Consider the following 20,583-nt stretch of genomic DNA (forward strand, 5'->3'; position numbering starts at 1 on the left):
ACTGAGCTCACATGTCTGTGTTTACCACTGAAATTACACCTTCAGAAGAGCTTAGATCTGGTTCTGTGGACGGCAGGTCTAGCGCCTGGGTTAGAAGGGACATGAGTCTGAACTGAGTCCTCGCTTTGGTCGTGGTGATGCCTGTGATTGGTCTCTATTGCACATTTCCCTTACACCCCAAACTAAGACTCTGAATAGCTACAACATAAAGTGTCTGAATGGACATATAATCTCTGGTTTTTTGTCCAAACACAAACAAAAAAATGGCATCTTTGATCAATGAGATTTAGTGATATCAAGCCCCTATAAAAAAAAGTTGATAAAGCAATTTTAAATAATTTTACATAAAACTCTTAACATGCTTTCATTATGGATTTCCTCCACATCAATTTGTGAATCATGAATTAATTCTGACCTAACAAAATAATCCATCACAGCAACCCTATGGCACAACAGATTCTACTTTGTGAAGGAATATTTAGAGGGCACTCTGCTCTCTAGCACTGCAATAATTCAAATTTCCGTAATCCTAGTCTTTTGGCCTAGAAGTTGGCACCCAGGTGCTATTTGCCATAATTATTATGAAACTAAAGAAGGAAAGGAAGGAAGATTTATTTTTATCTGACATCATTTCTTGAGTTTAAGTCATAAAATGTATTTAGCAGTAGGCTATGTTTATCACACATTCAAAGACTGCAATTTCCAACTGCAAAGGCACACATAAAAATGTATAGTATTATCCTTATTCCCTTGCTCATAAATGACTAAAACTATTTTTGGAAAAAAAAGTTCACTTTTTATTGTGCAAATATTATCAAATTTCAGAAGTTATATTTTCTCTAAAATTAATGTAATTCCCATTATTATAAGCGAAAACACAGAATTCAAAGCTCAGTTGACTTGTTTGATTGCTTCCTGTTGGGAAGAAATCACCTTCAACCCCCCCACAAGCTCAGACATGCCAGTGCTGGCAGCTGATGACATATTTCCCATAAAGGACTCCTTGGAAGCCGGCAGCATGCACTTCAGGTGTGATAAATGGCTATTAGTGATCAAGTTTTAAGTCAAAGGTAACAGCCTGCAATTAAAGAATATTTTAAGGGACTTGGGGAGAGGGGCATGAGAAGAAAGCTGAGAAGAGGGTAAGGCATCAAATCTCTTTCCAAGTCCATTCCGATCTCCCCAGGGAAAGCAGGCCCAGTCTCAGTGTACCTGCCCCCGCAGACAGACGTAAAACCACGCATGGAAGTGACAGGAAGGGTCTTTGGCTGGATGTAAAGCCCGGGCGCGGGGTTGTGGATGCTGTTCGAGAAGTTGCTGGCTTCCCCACATGCAGAGGCTCTGCGTGGGGAGAAGCTTTGCCCACGGCTGCGAGGACCCCCAGCACTTTCGGGTTCACTATGTAAACTACAACCCCATGAGTCGGCCACAGGCCCTGCTCTTCTCAGTCACTCTGTCTTCCGAGTGTGTTTCCAAATTCTGGAACAGAAAAAAATTGCTAAATGTCTGCAATAAGCGAAGGGGCCGGCACCTATTTTGGGTGGGTACCCCTGAGAATACCCCACGCGTACCTGCCCCAGGGGCTGATGTTTTCAAAACTGAAGGCCCACTTGGGCTTTCTGAGTGTCCTGTTGCTCCATCATTTAAATCCTCTCAAAGTTTTCCCCTGGGAGAGAAAACGGGCTGTAAAACTTGAGCCACCCAAAGGGGCCGCTCTGCCTCTCGTGTGTCTAAAAATAGAAACGGCAACTGAGAAATGCACATGCTGCCAGGAGATGCTCAGCCCGCAGCACAGTGCACACCACACCCTCGGTTCTTGCTGCTAAGGCTCGTCAGTCACTGGGGAAACTCTCCTGGCTGGGCCAGAAACGCCTGACCGGTGTGGCTCTGGCTCCAAGGTGAGGGGCACACTCAGGGTATTAGAATCCACCTCAAGGATAGACGGGGACGTGCCTCACCATCCCCAGCCTGGTCCCAGGACTCGTTCTAGCTCTTCTGCTGTTGTGAGGACCTGGACCAAAAATGCAGAAGTTGTCCTGACCTCCACTGCAGCCCAGAGTCCATTCCCACCAGTGCTGGCAATGAAAGGTCTCTAACTGCCCGTCCTGACCTGGCAATCTGCTTGGCCTCTTGCCCAGGAGTCCACTCTCCAGGCCATAGGCCCTTTATCCCTCTCATGGCAACAGAGGGATCCAGCACAACCAACCTGGCCAAATGTTTTTCTGCAAAGTCTACTTCCTGAGCTGAAAGGCAAGTCATTTATTTTTATTTTTTCTTTTGCATACAAGAGCTGAAGTACAGACCAGAGGCATGGGAGGGCGAGAGGATTCACCAGAGACAGAGTAAGGAGCAGAACCGGCGGAGCTACTGAAGTACACTGTGAGGGCAGCAGCAGGAGACAGGAGGGGTCTGCTGCGCCATGTGGGTCAGCTCCCTGGCCGGGGATTGAACTCAGGCCACAGTGGAGACTGTGCTGACTTAACCCCAGGCCTCCAGTGAGGGCCCAGGAAAGGCACTTTTGGAAGGCGGCTGATTCAAGATGCTGGACCTGGAGGCCGGGGTTCTCAGATGCCCTTGCCGGTCCTCCGTGTTGTCTCCACCGCACAGAGGCAGGCAGCCAGCGCTAGGCTGAGGTTGGAAACTACTGATAATCGAGAAGATTCTGGAGAAACTACGCCTGTCATGTCTGCTCTTGAGTCCCAAAGGTGAGTGGTCACCAAGGAAATGATTTTCAGAAAAACTCCTGGAAGGGCCATTCAATATGGACTGGCCTTTAAAGATCAACAGCTGGGACTACATCAAATTAAAGAGCTTCTGCTCAGCAAAAGAGACAGTAACCAAAACAAAGAGAAACCCCACTGACTGGGAGAACATTTTTGCACACAACACTAATGATAAAGGACTGATCACAAAAATCTACAAAGAGCTGATGAGACTCAACAACAACAAAGAAAATAATCCAGTCAAAAAATGGGCAGAAGAGCTAAAAAGAAACTTCTCCGAAGAGGAAATGCAAATGGCCAACAGGCATATGAAAAAATGTTCAACATCACTTGTCATCAGGGAAATGCAAATCAAAACTACCATGAGATACCATCTCACACCAGTGAGAATGGCACATATTAAAAAAACTAGCAACAACAAGTGTTGGCGAGGGTGTGGAGAAAAAGGAACTCTTCTGCACTGTTGGTGGGAGTGCAAACTGGTCCAACCACTGTGGAGAGCTGTGTGGAGATTTCTGGACCTACTAAACATAGAGCTTCCATAGGATCCAGCCATTCCACTCCTAGGTATTTACCCAAAGGACACAGAAACATCAATTCCAAAGAACACCTGCGCCCCTATGATTATAGTAGCACTGTTGACAATAGCTAAGCTTTGGAAACAGCCCAAATGCCCAAAAACAGATGCCTGGATCAAGAAGATGTGGTCCATATACACCATGGAATATTACTCAGCAATCCAAAAAGATAAACACATGCCATTTGCAGCAACATGGATGGCGCTGGAAGGGATCATGCTCAGCGAAATAAGCCAGAAAGAAAAAGAAAAATCCCGGATAGTCTCACTCATAGCAGGAATCTAGAAAACCTAAATAAGAGACCAAGAAAAAGACTAATCAATGCAAAGTAATAATCAAAATCAACAAACGACTATAAACCAGAGACACACCTGGGAGGGGGATTAGGGAGTGGTGGGAAGAGGAAGAACTAGAGTCAAAATAAGGGGGGGTGCAATTGTAGGGGGAATATAACCAAAATGAAAATGCATACATTGTACAAAGATGAAAAATGATGTAAGAATTATATAAAATAAAACATTAAAAAATAAATAAAATAAAATTTCATACAAATCAAAAAAAAAGATGCTACTTCACATCTTCTAGGGTGATGCTAATAAAAGGAACAGATGATACCAACAAAAAAATATGGACTGGCCTTTGACCACCACCCAGGCCACGGCTCATCATCCAGCTTTCAACGTCTGGACGCCAGCGCGGCCGCCACCTGCCGCTGGGAAGAGGCCTGTGGTGATGACACGGCAGGGACAGGCCCTCGGCCGTGCTGCGACCCCAGGCCGTGGCTGGAGGTGACCTGGGAGGCGGAGCAGGTGGGCGCCAGCGCTGTCCCGGCTGCGGCAGCTGAGCACTGTCAGCCCCACTGGCTCCAGGTAAACAAGGAATGACGCTGACGCCCCTGGGGCGCACACCAGAGGGTATGAGGCGACGCTCGGCTCCCAGACATGGAGGGACACGGAAAACCAGGCTTCTCGGGGCTCCAGGAAGGCGCCCCTCAGGGGTGCGGCTGGAAGCAGCAGCCCCAGGGGGTCAACTGTGACCCCGCCCTGCAAGCAGCTGGAGGAGGCATCTGGGAAGCAGTGGGGGAAACAGACCCCAGTGAGTCACTCCAGCTCCCGCTAATTAGAGGAAATAGCTGCAGGACGGTGCTGAGGGGGACTGGGCTGCCGAGTTCAGTGCATTCAAAATAGGAGAGGAAGGATCACCCCATCACCTCTCTCCGGCTGCCGCGGCCCCTCGGGTGCAGGCCACCCCCCGAGGACGCGAGAAGACCCGGTCACCCCTGCGTGCAGGGCAGACCCCAGCGAAGGCGTGTTGGGGGTGGCGGGGGAGCCAGGCCGTTATTTTCCCCAGCAAGAAAGTGAAGCCTGAAAGCCCCACGGCTGGAGTCACAGGGCTGGGCGGAGGCGCAGGCGCAGGCGAGGAGGAGCGGGCGCAGGTGTGGAGGGCGGGCGCAGGTGTGGAGGGCGGGCGCAGGTGCGGAGGGTGGGCGCAGGTGCGGAGGGCGGGCGCAGGTGTGGAGGGCGGGCGCAGGTGCGGAGGGCGGGCGCAGGTGTGGAGGGCGGGCGCAGGTGTGGAGGCGCAGGCGCAGGTGTGGAGGACGGGCGCAGGTGTGGAGGGCGGGCGCAGGTGTGGAGGGCGGGCGCAGGTGTGGAGGCGCAGGCGAGGGTGCGGAGGGCCGGCGCAGGTGTGGACGGCCGGCGCAGGTGCGGAGGGTGGGCACAGGTGTGGAGGAAGGGCGCAGGTATCTCCCGGGACACCCACAGCTGCGACAGCCCCAGGCCGCGGAGGCGGGACACGCGGGGTCTGCCGGCCGCAGGAGGACGCGCGAGGCGCTCCAGGTCGCCGCCCCACCGGAACGCGACCCGATGCCGCGCGCCCCGCCAGCCGCCCCGCCCGAGAGGCCTCCCGGGTGGCGACGTCTGGGGCGCCGGCTCTTCCATGACAAACACCTGCCGCCACAGACGCCGAAGTCACGTCGCCGACATCACGCGAAGCACCTCAGGGCCAGGGGTGCCAGAGCAGGAGCCCCGAAAAGCCCGCGCCCCCGGGGCTCTGCGCCTCCTCGGGGGTGAAGGCTGAGCCCGCTCGGTCGCTGCCGCAGGCGCAGCCCGGGGTTTCCTTCCCGCCCGGAACGTGCCCAGGCGCCCCCGCGGGCGGACTCCCGGGGCCCGACTGGGCAACTCGGGGAGGAGGCCCGGGCCCGTCGGGGGCGCTGCTCACCCGCCGCCCGCAGCAGAGCCCGGGACCCGCGCGGCCCCCGCGCCCCGGACTCGCCCACGCGGCCGCCGGGAAGGGACGGGGCGCGGACTCCGCCCCAGGCGCCTCCAGGTCCAGGGGTCTGGGAGCCGCCTCGGCCCTGCCCAGCGGCGCGCGGGTGACCCGGGCCGGGCCTTTCTGTCCGGAGGCCGTGGCTTATTCGCTCGTTTTCCAGACAATCCTTAAAAATTGTCATTTAAGTCATTTTATCTGGAGAAGTTTATCATTTAAAAAGAAACCAGCAGCACTGAGGCATCAGTTGGAATCTGGGCGTTTTTTCAGGTATTTGGCCCTAGGTCAGGAAGCAGGTTGCTCTCCCCGCCCAGAAGACGTGGGAGATAAACACTATTTTGAATTGTCAGCTCAATACTTTACCATGGAGACACGTCATGGAAGCAGCCGCCGCGTTACTTATTTATTCCACTATTTCGGGATGAGGCACATTTAAGCTCTGTGCAATTTTTCACTATCATCAGCGGGGCTGCAACAAATAAGCTCGTACCGCCACGAGGTGCATCACCTCCCCGCTTAAGATATTTAGAATTTGTATTGGTCTGGCCAAATGATGCCCCCTCTCCATTTTCCCAGATAATAATAGATGACGGACGCGGCTCCTTATGCACTTGCTAATGTGCTGTAGCAACTGTCGTTTCACAAACGCATCAGACAAAATAACACGGTTACATCTACATCCTACTGATCAATAGTAAGTCAGGAGTTTGTTCCTGGGTTTATCACTTGTGTTTGCGCTTTGTGTAAAATGCTGCGGACGCCACCGCTGGGTGCTCCCCCGCCCGGGCTCCCAGTCAGCATGCCCAACGCGCTCCCTGCCAGGACACTCCAGGGCAGAGCACGGACAGACCCCAGGCGGCCGCCCCCCACCCTTATGCGTCCCCTTGAGACGGGTGGGCTGAGACCTCAAGCCCCTGGAGTGCAGCAGGGGCCGCACCCACTGTGCATCCTGGGCCTCGTGACTGTGTGTGACACAGCGGGGCTGGCTTGCTGGCGTCTCTCCCTCCTGGGGTTTGAGCCACACGGGGGGCCCACAAGAGGCAAGCGGCCTGGACAACCTCTAGCGACACGGAGCAGCACCGGCCAATGGCAGGCGACATGCGCCAGCTCTTGGTCCTCGAAGCGCAGGGAGGGATTCTTCCGGCACCTGGGGCATCTAGGGAGCAGATCCTCCCGTCCTGAGCTTTGGATGACACTGAGGCCCCCGATGGCAACATCATGAAGCCATTAGCAGAAGACCCGTGTGACCCCACAAAGCCTGAGCGACCCTGATGCATGGGCCCCTGAGATCAGAGGCGGGAGCCCCAGCTGCCGGGTTTGCTGCCCAAGCAGGCAGCCGACCTGGGCCCGCCTGGCCTCACCGTGCTTCCGGCTCCTGGGGCTGGGCTGGCAGCTGCGGAGAGGACGTGCGGGGAGGCCAAGAGGCACCCCACCGTCATTGCCTCGCTCTCCGGCCCTCCCCTCCTTGATGCGGCACAAAGGGTGCGTGGACATTAAACAGTGTATGAAAAGGGCTCTCATCTCTCATTCTGATGTAAAGGCTGCAAAAAATGACACCAGGTCTCTAACTTACATACTTTCCCCTCACCTCACGGGAGAAGCGAGAGCAGCTTCACTTTTTCACAGAACACTTTATATTATTTTTAAACCACCTCTTTTAAAAGGTCTCTTATTGTCCATCGATCATAAAAATCGAAAGAAACACACATTTGCGAGCAGAAATAAATCCCAGCCCAAGGCCCGGCACAGCTGCTGGCTCCCCTCACTCAGAAGACCCTTCATCTCTTACTTCCTTAAATTTGCGTCACCGATTTCTAATATAACTTCACTGTTTTCAGGGCTGTGCTGTGACTGCAGGACCGTGGGGCTCCATGCTGCCGAGGCTGTGGTGCAGGGGCACGGACCCGCTGCCCCCGGCTGGGCGACTGGGCTGTGAGATACAGGGGGGCGGGGCAGGGGGCAGGGAACTCACCCTGCTCAATGTCTGGGGTGCTGTGACCTTCCGCACCCCTCTTGGTTCTGGGCCAACAGGGAGGGCACAGCCTGAGTCAACTCAGGCGCCTCCCCAGCCACACAGGGGCTGAGGCCGAGGAGCGCAGGCACCTCTCAGCCTCCAGATATCCCGACGCAAGGCCTCTCGTTCCCACCCAGGAAAAACCTCTGCAAAGGCAATTTTGTAACTGGCTGTACAGGGCAGGGGCTGAGTCCTTCTGCTTTTTTCCATAACCCTCTTAGGAAATTCTTTTACATTAAAAAGTTGTGCAGTCACATCGTCAGGGAGATCACGAGGACAGAGGAGGTGGACACGAGGGCTGATGTTAAACATTATGGCAAGAGGAAGCAGCAAGCAGAACCCCAGGTCCTTGCAGACGAGAGAAAACACGAGGGCAAAGACACACGTGAATAAACACCAGGACCCGTGACGTGGTTTGACACCTGTGGCCGGCGTGGGGAGGGATCCATCCCGCTGAGGACCTCTGGGGCCCGCCCTGCCACCGTCCACAGCCACCAAACGTGGGTCTCTCCATGGAAGGCCGCGACACTCTGACTCACCCACGCAAGACTGAGGACGGAGCTGCCACGTTTGTGGTTTGCCCAAGAAGCAGCGAGTTACCAAGGACGCGGGGGAGGAGTCGGGGCTGCAGGAGGGCGTGAGTTCTCCAGCACTGTAAGGCTGCGGAGTAGGAATGAGCCCCCACGTCATGGCGGCGGCTGAGGAGCATCGTGAGTGACCAAGTCACATGAGGAGAGCCTGGGGGCCCTCCAGGGGAGGCCCAAGTGTGCTGCCAATGGGGGACGGGGTGATGGCCTCTGCCTCCTGGTGCTCTCCAGGAGGAGAGCAGGGACAGAGCCAGGGAGGCCTTGACAGTCTGGGGGAGTGGGCCGTAGAGGCCCCGGGCGCCCCAAAGCCCTTGTGGCAGGAGACCAAGGTGCTTTCTTCACACCCGCTGGCCCTTCAGCAACCCTCACGGAACTTGGAAGGGCCTGAAAATGGCAAAACCCTTGTTTCCGAGAAACAAACAAATACTCAGTTCAGACAAGGGCTTGACCACCGGATGAAAGGAGGGAGGAGCCTCAGGAAGGGTCCAGGTGGAAGCCCCTCCTCTGCCCCTCCCCCTTCTACCCCCACTCCACCCCCCGTTGTTCACCCTCAGTAGCAAGCGTCCTGACTCGCATTTGTAGGGTCCCTGTGCTCACCGCCTGCCCCACTGTGCCTCAGAGGGGCCAGGCCGAGCCCTCCCAACCTCCCCGCTCTCACTGAGGTGCCAGCTCCCATCCCCCTGCAGGTTCTCCAGGTCCACACTCCCCACCCTGTGGAGACCCATTCCCGAGGGTGGGGGCCTGTCTGTCTCCGGCACAGGCTGGTCTCCCGCAGGTGCAAGTGGCCTCCCGGGATTCCTTCTCTTTGGACATGAGACTGAAGGCTCCCTGGGCGCCGCGGGCCGAAGCGTGCAGGCCGGCGTCGGCCGGGTCTTCCTGGCACGTGGGCCTGAGTGACCAGCGCCGAGTGACCAGTGCCCAGGCCAGCTTCGTCAGTGGGCAAGGCCGTGCCACAGCCCCCTCGAGACCCTAGACGCCCCACACGTCTAGAGTGTGATGAAGATGAGACGAGACTGAAAATGTGAGCCGTTCCCTGGGGACAGCAGCTCCACCTGGGGATGGAAGAGCGACCGAGAAAAATGACTGTGCCGGACAGTGACGCGGGACAGCTCCCGGGTGACTGCCCCGACTAAGCACAGGCTCCCGAGAAGCCTGCTGCGGGTCTGCACTCCGCCCGGCCCCTCGCGCACACGGGGGGCCTATGAGAACGGGGTCCCAGCGGCTGGGTCCAACCTAAGTTGTTCTGATACATTTTGTCCAGAAAGCAGAACATCACCGAACGGACGGACCGAGAAACGCAGGATGGGGCTGGAGAAGGGCACGTTCCTGGCACCCAGGAGGAAGTGTCTGCGCAGCTCGGCTGCTTCTTCTCGGGGCTCCAGAGCTTCTCCAGGGAGGTGCCCTGTCCACAGCGTGTCCACCAGCCCTGTGGGCACCAGCAACCCTGGTCACTCGTGCCCAATTCTCGAGAGGAAAGCGAGCACCTTCACTGCAGGAGACAGGCAGGCGCGCTCCCACGAGATGGTCTGGTCTGACCCTTTCCTTCCTGAAGTTCACCCACCTGCTCCCAGACCACGGTCCACCGCGCTGGTGGCTGCTCCACCCTGGCCAGCAGGGAGGGAGGGTCCCCTCAGAGCCACAGGGCAAGGTGCGAGCCGCCGTCTGGTTGAGGGCTTGGGGCTTGCGGGAACCGGGTTCGCTGAGAGTCCCTCCTCTCTTTCCCTTGAACATCAGCTTCAACTTCATGTAGAAAATTACCCTCTTGTAAACGACCAGAAATGACATGCTCTCTAGAGCCAGAGAAGCAGCTTCGCAGAGGGCAGCAAGGGGTTCACCAGGCGCCCGGGAGAAACTGCTCAGGATTGATCTCGAAGGTTCTTGATTCATTTGAGACCACTCCACAAATAATTCAAATCGTTATCTAACCGTCGCTTTCTTAGACAAAACTAATCCTGTCAGTAAAAGAAAAAAAATAAGACAACTCACTCGTCCACGCTGACGCTCGCGGGCTGTGGCTTCCCGTAACGTCAACCCTGCGCCGCAGAGCTCGACGCTTGTTGGTGGCATCACCGCAGAGGACGAGCCCTGAGAACCGGGGCGCTGGGGACAAGGAAGCAGCCCTCTGACGTAACCGCGCCCCTCGTGCCGCATACCCTCATGGAGTCACGGGGGCGCAGGGACAGCTACTAGGCGTTGCTGTCTTTTACTGGAAGGGAGGCAGATGCGGAGGTGAAAGGTGAGTGGGTGGGCGGCTGCATGAATAAGACAGACGATCACTCACAGACAGGTGACAGCTGCTGCCAGCCAGAGAGCAGGTATTCTGACCTCTGACACCACCCAAACCCCGCGCGTTGGGAGTCCCGGGGGAGAAGCCTGGGGACCTGCATCTAAACAAACCCTCAAGCGATTCCTCTGGAGACAAAGTTTGCAAAGTGTGTAAAGAATTCCTCGTGATCATAACGCCAGGCTGTCACCTGCGGTGGGACACACGCGCTCCGGAAACAGTGTCGACGCACCATGCAGTCCCAGGGGCTGCCTGCTCCCCCGGGCTGGCGCGGCTCACAGTGACCTGGGTAGCTCAGGCGGGACACTGGGTTTGCACCATTCACACATGAAGCTGGGATTCCACTACAGTGATCCCAGGTCATACCAGTTTTTCTTGAATTTTATTGAGGTCAAGGGTCTCCAAAGGATATGAAATCAACCCATTAAAGGATAAAAGGCTTTTAGAACGAGGCTGATATTTTTACATTGAAGTCTCGGGTTGTGACCGTGTTCTGTGAGTGACCTGCGGGCACAGAAAATACTGGCGGGAAGTGGCAGGACCACATGTCTCCTTCCTGCCTGCCTTCCCCTGAGCGTGTGCTAGTCACTGGGAGAATCTTCTCTCACAACCTTCCTTCCTGACCTAGTGCTTTGCAAACAACAGATGCACAATTACAGTGAGATCATTAGCGCTGAGGCGCAGCTACTTCACTCCAGGATATATGAAGAGAACAATCCAGAAGGGTCCCTTCCCCTTTACAGCTTTCTCCCCAAGCTAACCTACAAAAGGAAGCAGGAAGATTTCAAGAAACTACACCCCGGTTCTTGCATGCATAAATAAATAAATCTTAAAAAAAGAGACGAGTATTTAGCTTTAATAGGTATCCACGCCTGCCTGTATTTTTGTTTTCATTTACCAAAGAAGTTTTAGATAAAGATAAATATTGCCACCGCGGGTCCAAGTAATGTTGGATGGAAATCAAGCTCGTGGATCTCAAGGGCGAGCCTCGGCAGGCCGCCCACGGCATCTTCAGAAGCAGGTTTGGGTAAAGGAGGCAGAGGGCCTGGTGGGTGCTGAAGGGGCTCACGGGGCGGGGAGACAGAGTCATGGAGCATGAAGAAAGAACATCCCACTCCCCAGCACCTCGGCCCTTTCCTGCCCCTGAAATTAGTGGTTGATAGAAATGGTTGAACGGAAGTTGCAGCTGAACTCACAAAGCGGGGACAGGAGAGCATTTTCCACTCTTCAGCTAGAAGGGTTGACCAAAGCAAACACCACTGTAAGTTGTGCGTTATTTCCATAAAGTTCCTACAGTCAGTCATGTTCACAGTTCAAGGAAACTAGTGTCTTTCCTTCTGTTTTTTACCTAAGACTTTAACTCTGTTACTTATCAGCCTCTGTGCTGACTCTCGCGCTGCATGTAGACGTGTCTGTTAGTCAGAGGTCATCTGGAAGCCACGTGGCTGAAACATTTCCCTGCACTCATCAAGTGCACGGACAGGTGATGTGCTGCTGGACGCTCTGGAAACGGACATCGGGGAGCAGAGCACGCCGGCTGCGCAGAGGAAGGCAAGGTCAGGCGTTGACTTCCCCTAGCATGAATTCCTTTCCAGCCAGCCGAGGTGTCCACTTCTTGGCCTCTGGTGGCTCACCCAGGCAGTGCTACTCTCTCAGCCAGCATTTATCTACCCGAGGCCAGGGGTGCAGGCCAGAGTCGCACGGGCTGGCTTCTATCGGCTGCCATGGCTGGCCCCTGCAATCCAATTTCCTAGCCTACCGGCATGAAAAACAGTAGATTTTTAAAGCTTTAAAACCTGCCCACACCACCCCGAGGCACAAGCACCTTGACTCAGATGTCTGCCTCTGATTTATTAGCTAACCAAACACAATTAAAGTAAGGGGACATACCTGCGTGGAGTGCTCCAGCCACGCTACCCATTCAACCTCTTAATTCTACAGGGAAATGAACTTCACCAGAAGAAATATAAAAGGCCAAAGGGAAAGTGTAGTTTAAATTGCATGTATGCAACTTGTAATGGCTTATTTTCACCATGAGCTCAGCAGAAAAACTACCAGAGGCACATTTAGAATTCAGTGGAGCATAGAGTATTTAATATGCCATTTGCATTTTGACAGCTTAGAAATGTCTACACTGGATTTGCTGTCTCCGCTGCAAGGAGCGCTAACTGGCCACTGAGCCTTTGTTTATCTATTTCTTAAAGGGAGCTGAACCATTTTCTTGACATTTTCAAAGCTCAGTCGGTGTTTGTTTGAGACAATAAACTGGAGAGGAAGGAAGCTTCGCCCCTGGAGAAGCTGTTTGTGCCTGCGGGAACTTCTAAGCACGGTGGCTGTGTGTCCTCTGACCGAGCGCGGCCGAAGCCAGCGTATAAACAGGGACTCGTCCTGGCAGAGGCTGCAAGCAGGAGGCCGGGCCTGGGGGAATCGCTGCTGCTTTGCAACCCGGCTGCTTCCCTGCCTTGTCAAGGGTGAGCTCACTGACCTGCTCCTCACGTCTGCAGAACCTGTCACTTCCAAAGAAAGCCTCCCCTTTGCTGATCTTTGTAAGGACTTAAAAATCCTAAACTAAGAACCGAGAGACCACCAGGAGCTCCGGAGCTAAAGCTGAATAGTTTCCAAATTGAAAAACAAACAATCCCCATGACAACGGAATTACATGCACACACACCTAAGTGTGCATGGGCACGCGGCGCGACTGCCGCCAAGTCACGGGTGCAGGCAGGTTCACTTCACCTCCACGCCTGCCCTTCCCTGGGTGGGGTCCGGGTTTCTACAAGGTCTCGGCTGGCAGCAGCTGCTGCTTCCCGGGAGAGAGGGCCCTGCCCTAAAGGAACTCCACCTGCGGAGCAAGGTCAGTGTCTTCCTTGGTGTGACAAGAATTGCTGAGATGGTAACTCATCTGAAGGCTTGAGGCTTTGGGAAGACCTCTCTGTCCCCCCACCCCCCCCATGGAGCTGCTTGGTTTTCTGGGCGATGTGGCTGTGCAGGCTCACATCTCGCTGTGTGGCTCAGTGATCCTGAGAATCAGGAATTCCAGCAGCACTCCTGACCCCCTCCTGGGAGGCCTGGGGCTGGTGCCAGACGCGCTCCCCCAACAAGGCACACAGACCCACAGCTCCGCTGCACACTGGCAGGAAGCACCAGGACGCAAACTTTGCCCGAACAGCCTGTCGATGAGCCCTGGGAGAGGCCCCGTCTGGGAGCCCAGAATGACTCTGACACCCCATTCCTGGCGCAGGCGCTCAAGGCCTCCTTCCCCGCCCCGGACGGCCTGGCTTCTAGGTGTGCACCCGGGCCCCTGCCTGGACAGTCACGTTAACAATCAGAAAGCAGAAGAAAATCCAGCGATCGTGCACCCGGAGGTGGCCTGGAAGCCAGGAGCTCCTTGAGGCCGAGCACTCAGGCATGGGGGGAGGGGGGCTTCCATGGCAGCCCAGGCTGCCGCCTCCAGCTTCTCACGACTCGGCAAACAGGTCACGAATTACGCCCCATGCATCCAAACCTCCCCCGGCCTCGGCCACCACGGGGGCGCCCGGGCGCAAGCCTCGCACTCCCGCCCGCGCAGCCCGCGCCCCGCGGAGCGCAGCTCCTGGGGAAAGCCCTGCGCATGCCGGCGCCCCGGGACGCCCCCGAGCCCCCGCCCCCGGCCGAGGTGCGCGCCCCAGGCCAGGAGAAGGAGACCCTGCCCCACGCCCGGCGCACACGCGGCCCCCGCGCCGGCGTCAGCAGCCTCCTGCTGGCCTGCAGACTCCCCGCGGCCTCTCGGCTCGCGCTGCCGCCGGCCCTGAGGACACCTCCGGGGTGACGGGGCACGCGAGCCCCGGGCCGCGCCGAGAACGCGAGCACCGGCCCCTGCGCTCAGACACAGCCGCGCGCGCCCCGGCACCCCCTCCTCTCGCGCGGCGCACGCGAGGGCCCGGGACCCGGGGTCCACTTCTCGGTGGGTGTCGCCAGCCCCCGGATCTGGGACCCCAGACACCAGAGGCTCCCCCCACCCCCGGGGCTGCCCCTCTGGCTCCGGTGGCACCGGGGACTTGGCGCCCCCTGCCAGCTCACCCCGGAGGTACCGAGCAGCCCCCGCCCCGCCTCGGCACCCCTCCCCCCGCGTGGGGGCGGGCGGCGCCGGGCACACACGTGTGCGGATTATCAAGCAGCCGGCCGGGCTCCCGCTGCGCGCAGCAGCCCCTGCTAATTGCGGGGGGAGGCGCGGGGCGCGGAACCGCGGGAACAGACCGTGTGCTGGAGGCCGGGGGCCGGATGGGCGGCGCAGCCCGCGAAGGGGCGCGAAGTTTCGCCGAGCGAGTTGCTTAGCAGGTGTTTCCTCTGCGCGCAGGGCCTGGCTGGGCAGCGCCGCGCCTCCCCTGGCCTCCGCGCGCATCTAGGCAGACACACCCGCGCGCACCCCTGGGCACAGCCGGCTCTGCCCGCGACCTGCCGGCTTCCCTGCTCCCCTCCCAGCAGCCTCAGCTGGGCCAGAGGCTGCCCCGGCCGACCGTGCCTCGAGGCAGCGCAGCCCTGGCGCCCCACGGGCAGGGACTGAGCCCGGGGGTGGGCAGAGGGTCTGTGTCTGCAGGATCCTGTGAGACCAGAAGCCGGGGCTGAGGACTCCAACCCTAGTGCCCCCTGCGCGTGGGGCCTGTGCCAAAGGACGCCTTTTGCAGGGCGCTGCGGGGTGGGGGCCGCGGCCGCCGGCTCTCCTCAGCCCTGGCCGCGCAGCGCAGCCGGCCGCGTCCCCTGCCCTCTCCAGCCAGGCCCATCTGGAGTTCCCCACAGAAGCAGCCCCGGCCTCCCTCGCCTTGTCAATCACGCCGAATCTGGAGCACGAGGGGAGAGCGGGGTGAACTGGCTGCCGGAGGAGAAGGGGCTTGGTGGGGGCGGGGGAGAATCACCACCTGGAAACAGACCCGCGGGAGCCGGCTCCGTCCATTAAAAAGCAGAAGCAGCACCTCTCCACAGAGACTCCCCGAGGGGCGCGGCGGGTGCTGATGGACGGGGGGCGCCCGCGGGGCTGAAATGAGGAAATGGGGCAGGTACTTTCCAATGTGAAAATCAATCAATATTCTCCCCCACCCCTCCCCCGCGGCCGCCCCCCTCTCCCCGGGATCAAGAGGGAGCTTGTTTTCCTTCCAGAGAATAGACAAGCGCGGAGGCTGCTGCCAGCCCGGGGTGGCCGCGCGGCCCAGGGCGCAGCACCCCTAACTCACTGCAAGGAGAAACCGAGTTCCCGGCTCCCGCCGCGACCCCAGGGCTCCTGCGGGTCTCCTGCGTCCTGCTCGCCTCCTCGGCTCCTGCCAACTTGCCAGAGCGCGCGCCGGGCGACCCTCCCAGGCGGCTCCTGCCCGCTCCCCTCCGTCCGGGCCGGGCAGGCGCGTGGCGGGTCCCCGTCCGCCCGCGGGCAGCGCGCGTGGGTGCCGGCCCGAGCGGACAGCCCCAACTTGCCAGGCCGCCGCCGGCCACTTCCCCGGTGCCGGCGCCGGGGACCGAGTCCGAGGGGCCCCCGCCGCTCCGAGGGGGCAGCGAGCCGCCGGCGCCGCGCAGTTTCAGCCCAAGTGGCTCGGCGCTGCCCCCCGCACCCGCACCGCACCCGCACCGCCCCGCACCCGCACCGCGATTCCGGGGAGCCCCGCCGGGGGGCCCGGGGAGGGGGCGGGCGGGGGCCCGGGCGCAAGCCCCGCGGCCGGCGGCCCCCGGCCCGGCCGCCGCCCGCCGCCCGCCGGCCCCGCGCCCGGGCCTCGGAGGCTGGAGCGGGGTCCGCGCGCCGGTCTTACCCGCAGCGGCCGCGAGGAGCCCGGCGCACAGGAACAGCGGCCCCAGCAGCGCGGGCGGCCGGCTCTGCCTCGGCGCCGTCATGTCTGCAGCAGCCGCTCTCCGCGGGCGCGCGGCGGGATCAGCGGAGGGCCCGGTCCCGCGAGCCGCCGCGCAGCCGACGCCTCCGGCAGGTCTGGGCGCCCGGCCGGCCCCCCGCTCCGCGCATCGGGGCCGAGCCTCGGCGGGGCGGAGCGCGCGGGCGGCGGCCGGAGGGAGGGCGCGGGCCGGGCCGGCGGGACCCGCGGCGGCGGGCGGGAGGCGCCCGGGGAGCCGAGCTGAGGCGGCGGGCGCGCAGCGGGGCGCGGAGCCGAGCAGCCCGCCCGCGAGGGCGAGAGGCGGAGGGCGGGAGCGGCGCGGCCGCGCGGGCGGGGAGGGAGCGCCGAGCAGGCTGCTAGCGGCGCCCGGAGCCGCGGCCGCGGCGGCTGGACCCAACCATCCTGGCCGCGGGAGGGGAAGGAGGCTGGGCAGCGCGCAGTCCCCGCCCGGCCCGCCCGGCCCCGCGCCCGCACCCGCGCGCCGCTCCCTCCGGCCTCCCGCGCCGCGCCGCGCCCGCCGGGGGGAGGAGACTCGCGGGGCGCCCGGGCGGGGGACCCCGCGCCGCCCCCCCCCGCGGGAGGCGCGGCTCCCCGGCCGCTCCAGCCCACCCGAGGGACCCCGCGGGGGCCGAGGCCGCCTCCCCGCCCGGCCCCCGCCTCGCCGCCCCGGGAGCAGCCCGGGCGCTCACGAGAAAGGCAGGTGGCCGGGGCGGGCCGCGGGGCCAACTCCGGAGGAGAAGCAACGCTCTGTCCGCAGGCAGGGACCCTCCTCGCCAGGACGGCCGGGGTTGGCGGCCTCGCCCGTCCTGACCGGCTGCGGGAGGTCGCCCCTGAGCAAACTTAGGTCCACGGGCCGCGGCTCACCGGCCGGGGCCCGCCGCGAGGGGGCCGCTGGCTGCTCCGAGGAACCCGCTGGCCAGGCGCAGCGGGCCTGGGGCCTTGGGGAGCCGAGCCGGGGCTTCTCCGGGAGCCTGCAAAGGGCGGGAGCCGCAGGGGGGTGAGCTGCAGGATGAACCTGCTTCTTAGGCCCCCAGGACAGGAGGTGGTGGGGCTGCCCTCTCCAGGGGGAGCAGGACACTGGAGGGGGCCGCAGCCAGTGAATAGAAAAATTAAAAACCAAGGGGACACTCCCAGCGCCCTCATTTTGACCGGGATGTTTCGATGACTGCGGTGGAGATGCAGGGTGGGAACAAGGCCACCCACACCTTAATAAGGGGCCATCCCTGGCACCACCCAGCCCTCCGCGGGTGCCCTGCACCACCCATCCTGGAGCCTCGGGGCGGGGCCGGGCTTGGGAAGGGCTGAGGTGCTTGTTCCAGCTGAGTGTCACCTGGGTCCTTCAGATGAGGTCAGCTGGTGGTCCTGCTAGGGGCCGTCTCCTGCCGCAAGACTAAGCCCGGAAAATGAAGGTCTGGACATCAAAGCTTGAGGCCTGTGTCCTTCGCCCCCAAGCAATGGGATCACCAAGCTCTTGCCCTCTGGAGTCAGAGCACCAAGCAGGCACCGCCTCTGCTGCTCTGGCACCGCAGCTGGGCACCTGGGGGGCTCCCCATGCACCATCCAGGGCTGTCAGCCTGGGCATCCCTGGGGGCCAGGGAGGGCAGGGGTGCGCCTCTGTGACCAAAGTCAGGCCCTGTGGCACCCGCCATGTGGCACCGGCCATGTGGCACCCGCCATGTGGCAAGGGAACAAAAAGGCTCTGAGGCCCCTGGCGTGCGTCCACAGCTCCTTCGAGGTCCTCCTTGGGGAAGACTGATGTCCTTTCCGGTCTGGGGGTCACGTCTCCTTGAGGAACAAGCTGCGTGTGTGCTGCGGGTCCTAACGGCTCGTGACCCCGAGCAGGATTTCTGTCATCAAAGAGCCCTTCTCCATCCCACGTGCAGGGGGGGACGCCACCTCATCAGGTGTCCACTCGCAGCTGGCCCTGGGCCCCGGCAGGTCACGGGACGGGCCCTTGCACGGGGGCTCCTAGAGGCTGACAGGCCGCCTCCGCTCTCGGGGCGCAGACCCCTGGCTCCCAGGCCCGGCCACTGCTGTCTCCACGGGCCGGGCCTTCGCCCAGACCCGCTGCTGGGGGAGAGCGACTCGTCCAGGCTGCTGGACACGGACCCGGCTGTCGGGGACCAGGCGCCTGGGTAAGATGGAGGTATCTGGGGCTCACCTGGCGGCGCGCGCCCCACCTCCGCGCGGCTGGGCCGAGGGACGCGCGGGGCTCTGCTGCCATCTAGCGGCGGCGGGCGCCCCCCCCCCGCGGGATCGGGGCGGCCCTGCCCCTCGGGTCTGGGGGGGCCCCGCCGGCCGGGCCCCCGTGGCCGCGGAGGGCGCTGGCGAAGGGCCGAGAGCGCCCCCTTTGGCTTCCCACGGGAGCCTGAACGACTCGGCTCGCGCCTCCGTTCCCAGCCGACGGGCTCGGGGTTCGGGTGGAGAGACCACGCGGCGCCCCGCCACCGCACCTGCGGGCCCGGCGCCCCCGGCGCGGCCGCCCCTCCCTGGCCCGCCTTGGGCCCCCCGGGAGCGGCGCGGGCAGGCGACGGCCTCAGGCGCGAGAGCCAGGCGGGGACCGGCAGGGCGGTGCCGAGCACCGGGGGCGGAGACCCCGGCCACGCCCCGGCCGCGCGGCCGCGGAAGGGCAGAGGCGGGGCCTCCCCGGGGCCCTCCCTGTCCCGGGCCAGGCGACCAGTGGCCCCCAGCGCGCAGGCAGACTCCAAATGGCCCGTGGGAACGCCCGACGGCGCCTGCGCGTGGCCGGAGGCCGGGGCTCTGGTCGCGCCCCCCCATTTCCCTCTTGACCCCCCCACCCCCTCACCCCCCCACCCCCCCCACCCCGGCTTGGGTGGCAGCGTCAGGCTCCGGACACCCGCGCACCCCTCAGACGCCCGCGCACCCCTCGCAGCTGGCGGGCGGCGGGAGGGACGCGCACGCCGCACACACATGCACACCACACATGCACACCACACACACACACACACATGCACACCACACATGCACACCACACACACACACATGCACACCACACATGCACACCACACACACACACACATGCACACCGCACACACACACCAGGCCCCGCCCTCCCGGGCCTGCGGACCGCAGCCCAGTGCCCACCCGTGCGGGGCCCCAAGCTGGTGCCCCTCTGGCCTCCCGTTCCTGGCCCAGGTTTCCACGGCCTCTCCTGAGGCTTCCTGACAGGCACGGACACCTCCACTGTTTTTCCAAGAAAGCACAACCTCCAGCTCACATATTTTATGAGAGAGAAGGGGACTGTCCCTGCTGTTGCAGACAGGGCAGAGGACAGGGCGGCCTCCATGGAGCTGGGGGCACCGGAGCGGGTGGAAGGCACCGATGCCCACCAAGGCGGGGCAGGTGGGGTTTGTGTGGGGTCACGGCTGCCAGCAGAACCGCCTCCAGGTGGACTCTGGCCTCAGGGTGTGGAGAATCCACATCGCTGGTGGTGTCCAGGTGCCTGGAGGGGTGGGGTGCTGCAACGGCTGGTCCTGGGGTCCAAAGGTCTTGTTTGCAGCCCCCTCCACAAGCTCCCTCTGCCCCCTTCTGGACAAGGGGTCCTGACCAGAGCAAGGGTAAATGTTAGTCTGAAGGTGGGAAATGATCCCCAACCAGGCCCGGCGACGGCCAGAGGGCAACTCTGCGACAGCCCTGCTTCTCCGCAGTCCCAGCCGCAGCGGGGACAGGCCTCGCAGGTAGAGGGGGCCCCCCGGGCCCAGCCCCGCCTGTCCTGAGCCAGATTCTGGGAGAGGGCCTGTATTGGGAGGGCTGAGGATCGCCCCGGTCCTGCCCCCCAGATTGCCTCAAGGTGAACCCAGCAGAGTCCAGGTGGGGAAGTTTCCGGCTTGAGCCACTATGACTCTCACGATCAGCCTGAAAGGCTTCTGCCACCTGGCGTGTTGCCCAGGCGTGTGACCCAGGGGGCTCGGGCGGCTGGGGGGGGGGGGCACGAGTCCAGGAGTGTGTGTTCCCTTGCAGGAAGCTCCGTGGGGACCCCATCCTGCAAACACCAGTCAGTGCATACACAGCTTAGGGGACGCACCCCCAGAGGCGTTGCCAGGGCCCAGCCCAAGCATCCCAGGGGTCGAGTCCCACGGAACCGCCCCACACTGCCCCCAGCTGCCCGCCGGCCCTGCCGCCTCCCCTGGAGACAAGCAGGGCCCTTCCTGCCTGCGGGGCCGCTGTCTCCTGTCCTCGTGGGCTCACCACAAAGTGCCACATGCTGCTGCGTCTCAGTCAGGTTGGGGGAGCCGCGTGGAAAGACAGTCCCAAGTTATAAC

At 61.1% G+C, this 20,583-nt stretch overlaps 1 protein-coding gene across 1 annotated transcript in view; it reads right to left on the reverse strand.

Moving 5' to 3' along the window:
• CSMD1 (CUB and Sushi multiple domains 1) overlaps positions 1–16,307 on the reverse strand; it is a gene marked incomplete at both ends in the record, with an annotated part of 639,423 nt that extends 623,116 nt beyond the window's left edge. Inside the window, one exon of the mRNA XM_084232118.1 lies at positions 16,226–16,307. Within this exon, the coding sequence (XP_084088244.1) occupies positions 16,226–16,307 (82 nt within the window). The remainder of the gene's footprint in view (positions 1–16,225) is intronic.
• Positions 16,308–20,583: the final 4,276 nt, after the last annotated feature.

Source organism: Talpa europaea (genome assembly GCF_964194135.1).
Source record: "Talpa europaea genome assembly, chromosome: 4".
Lineage (NCBI taxonomy): Eukaryota > Metazoa > Chordata > Mammalia > Eulipotyphla > Talpidae > Talpa > Talpa europaea.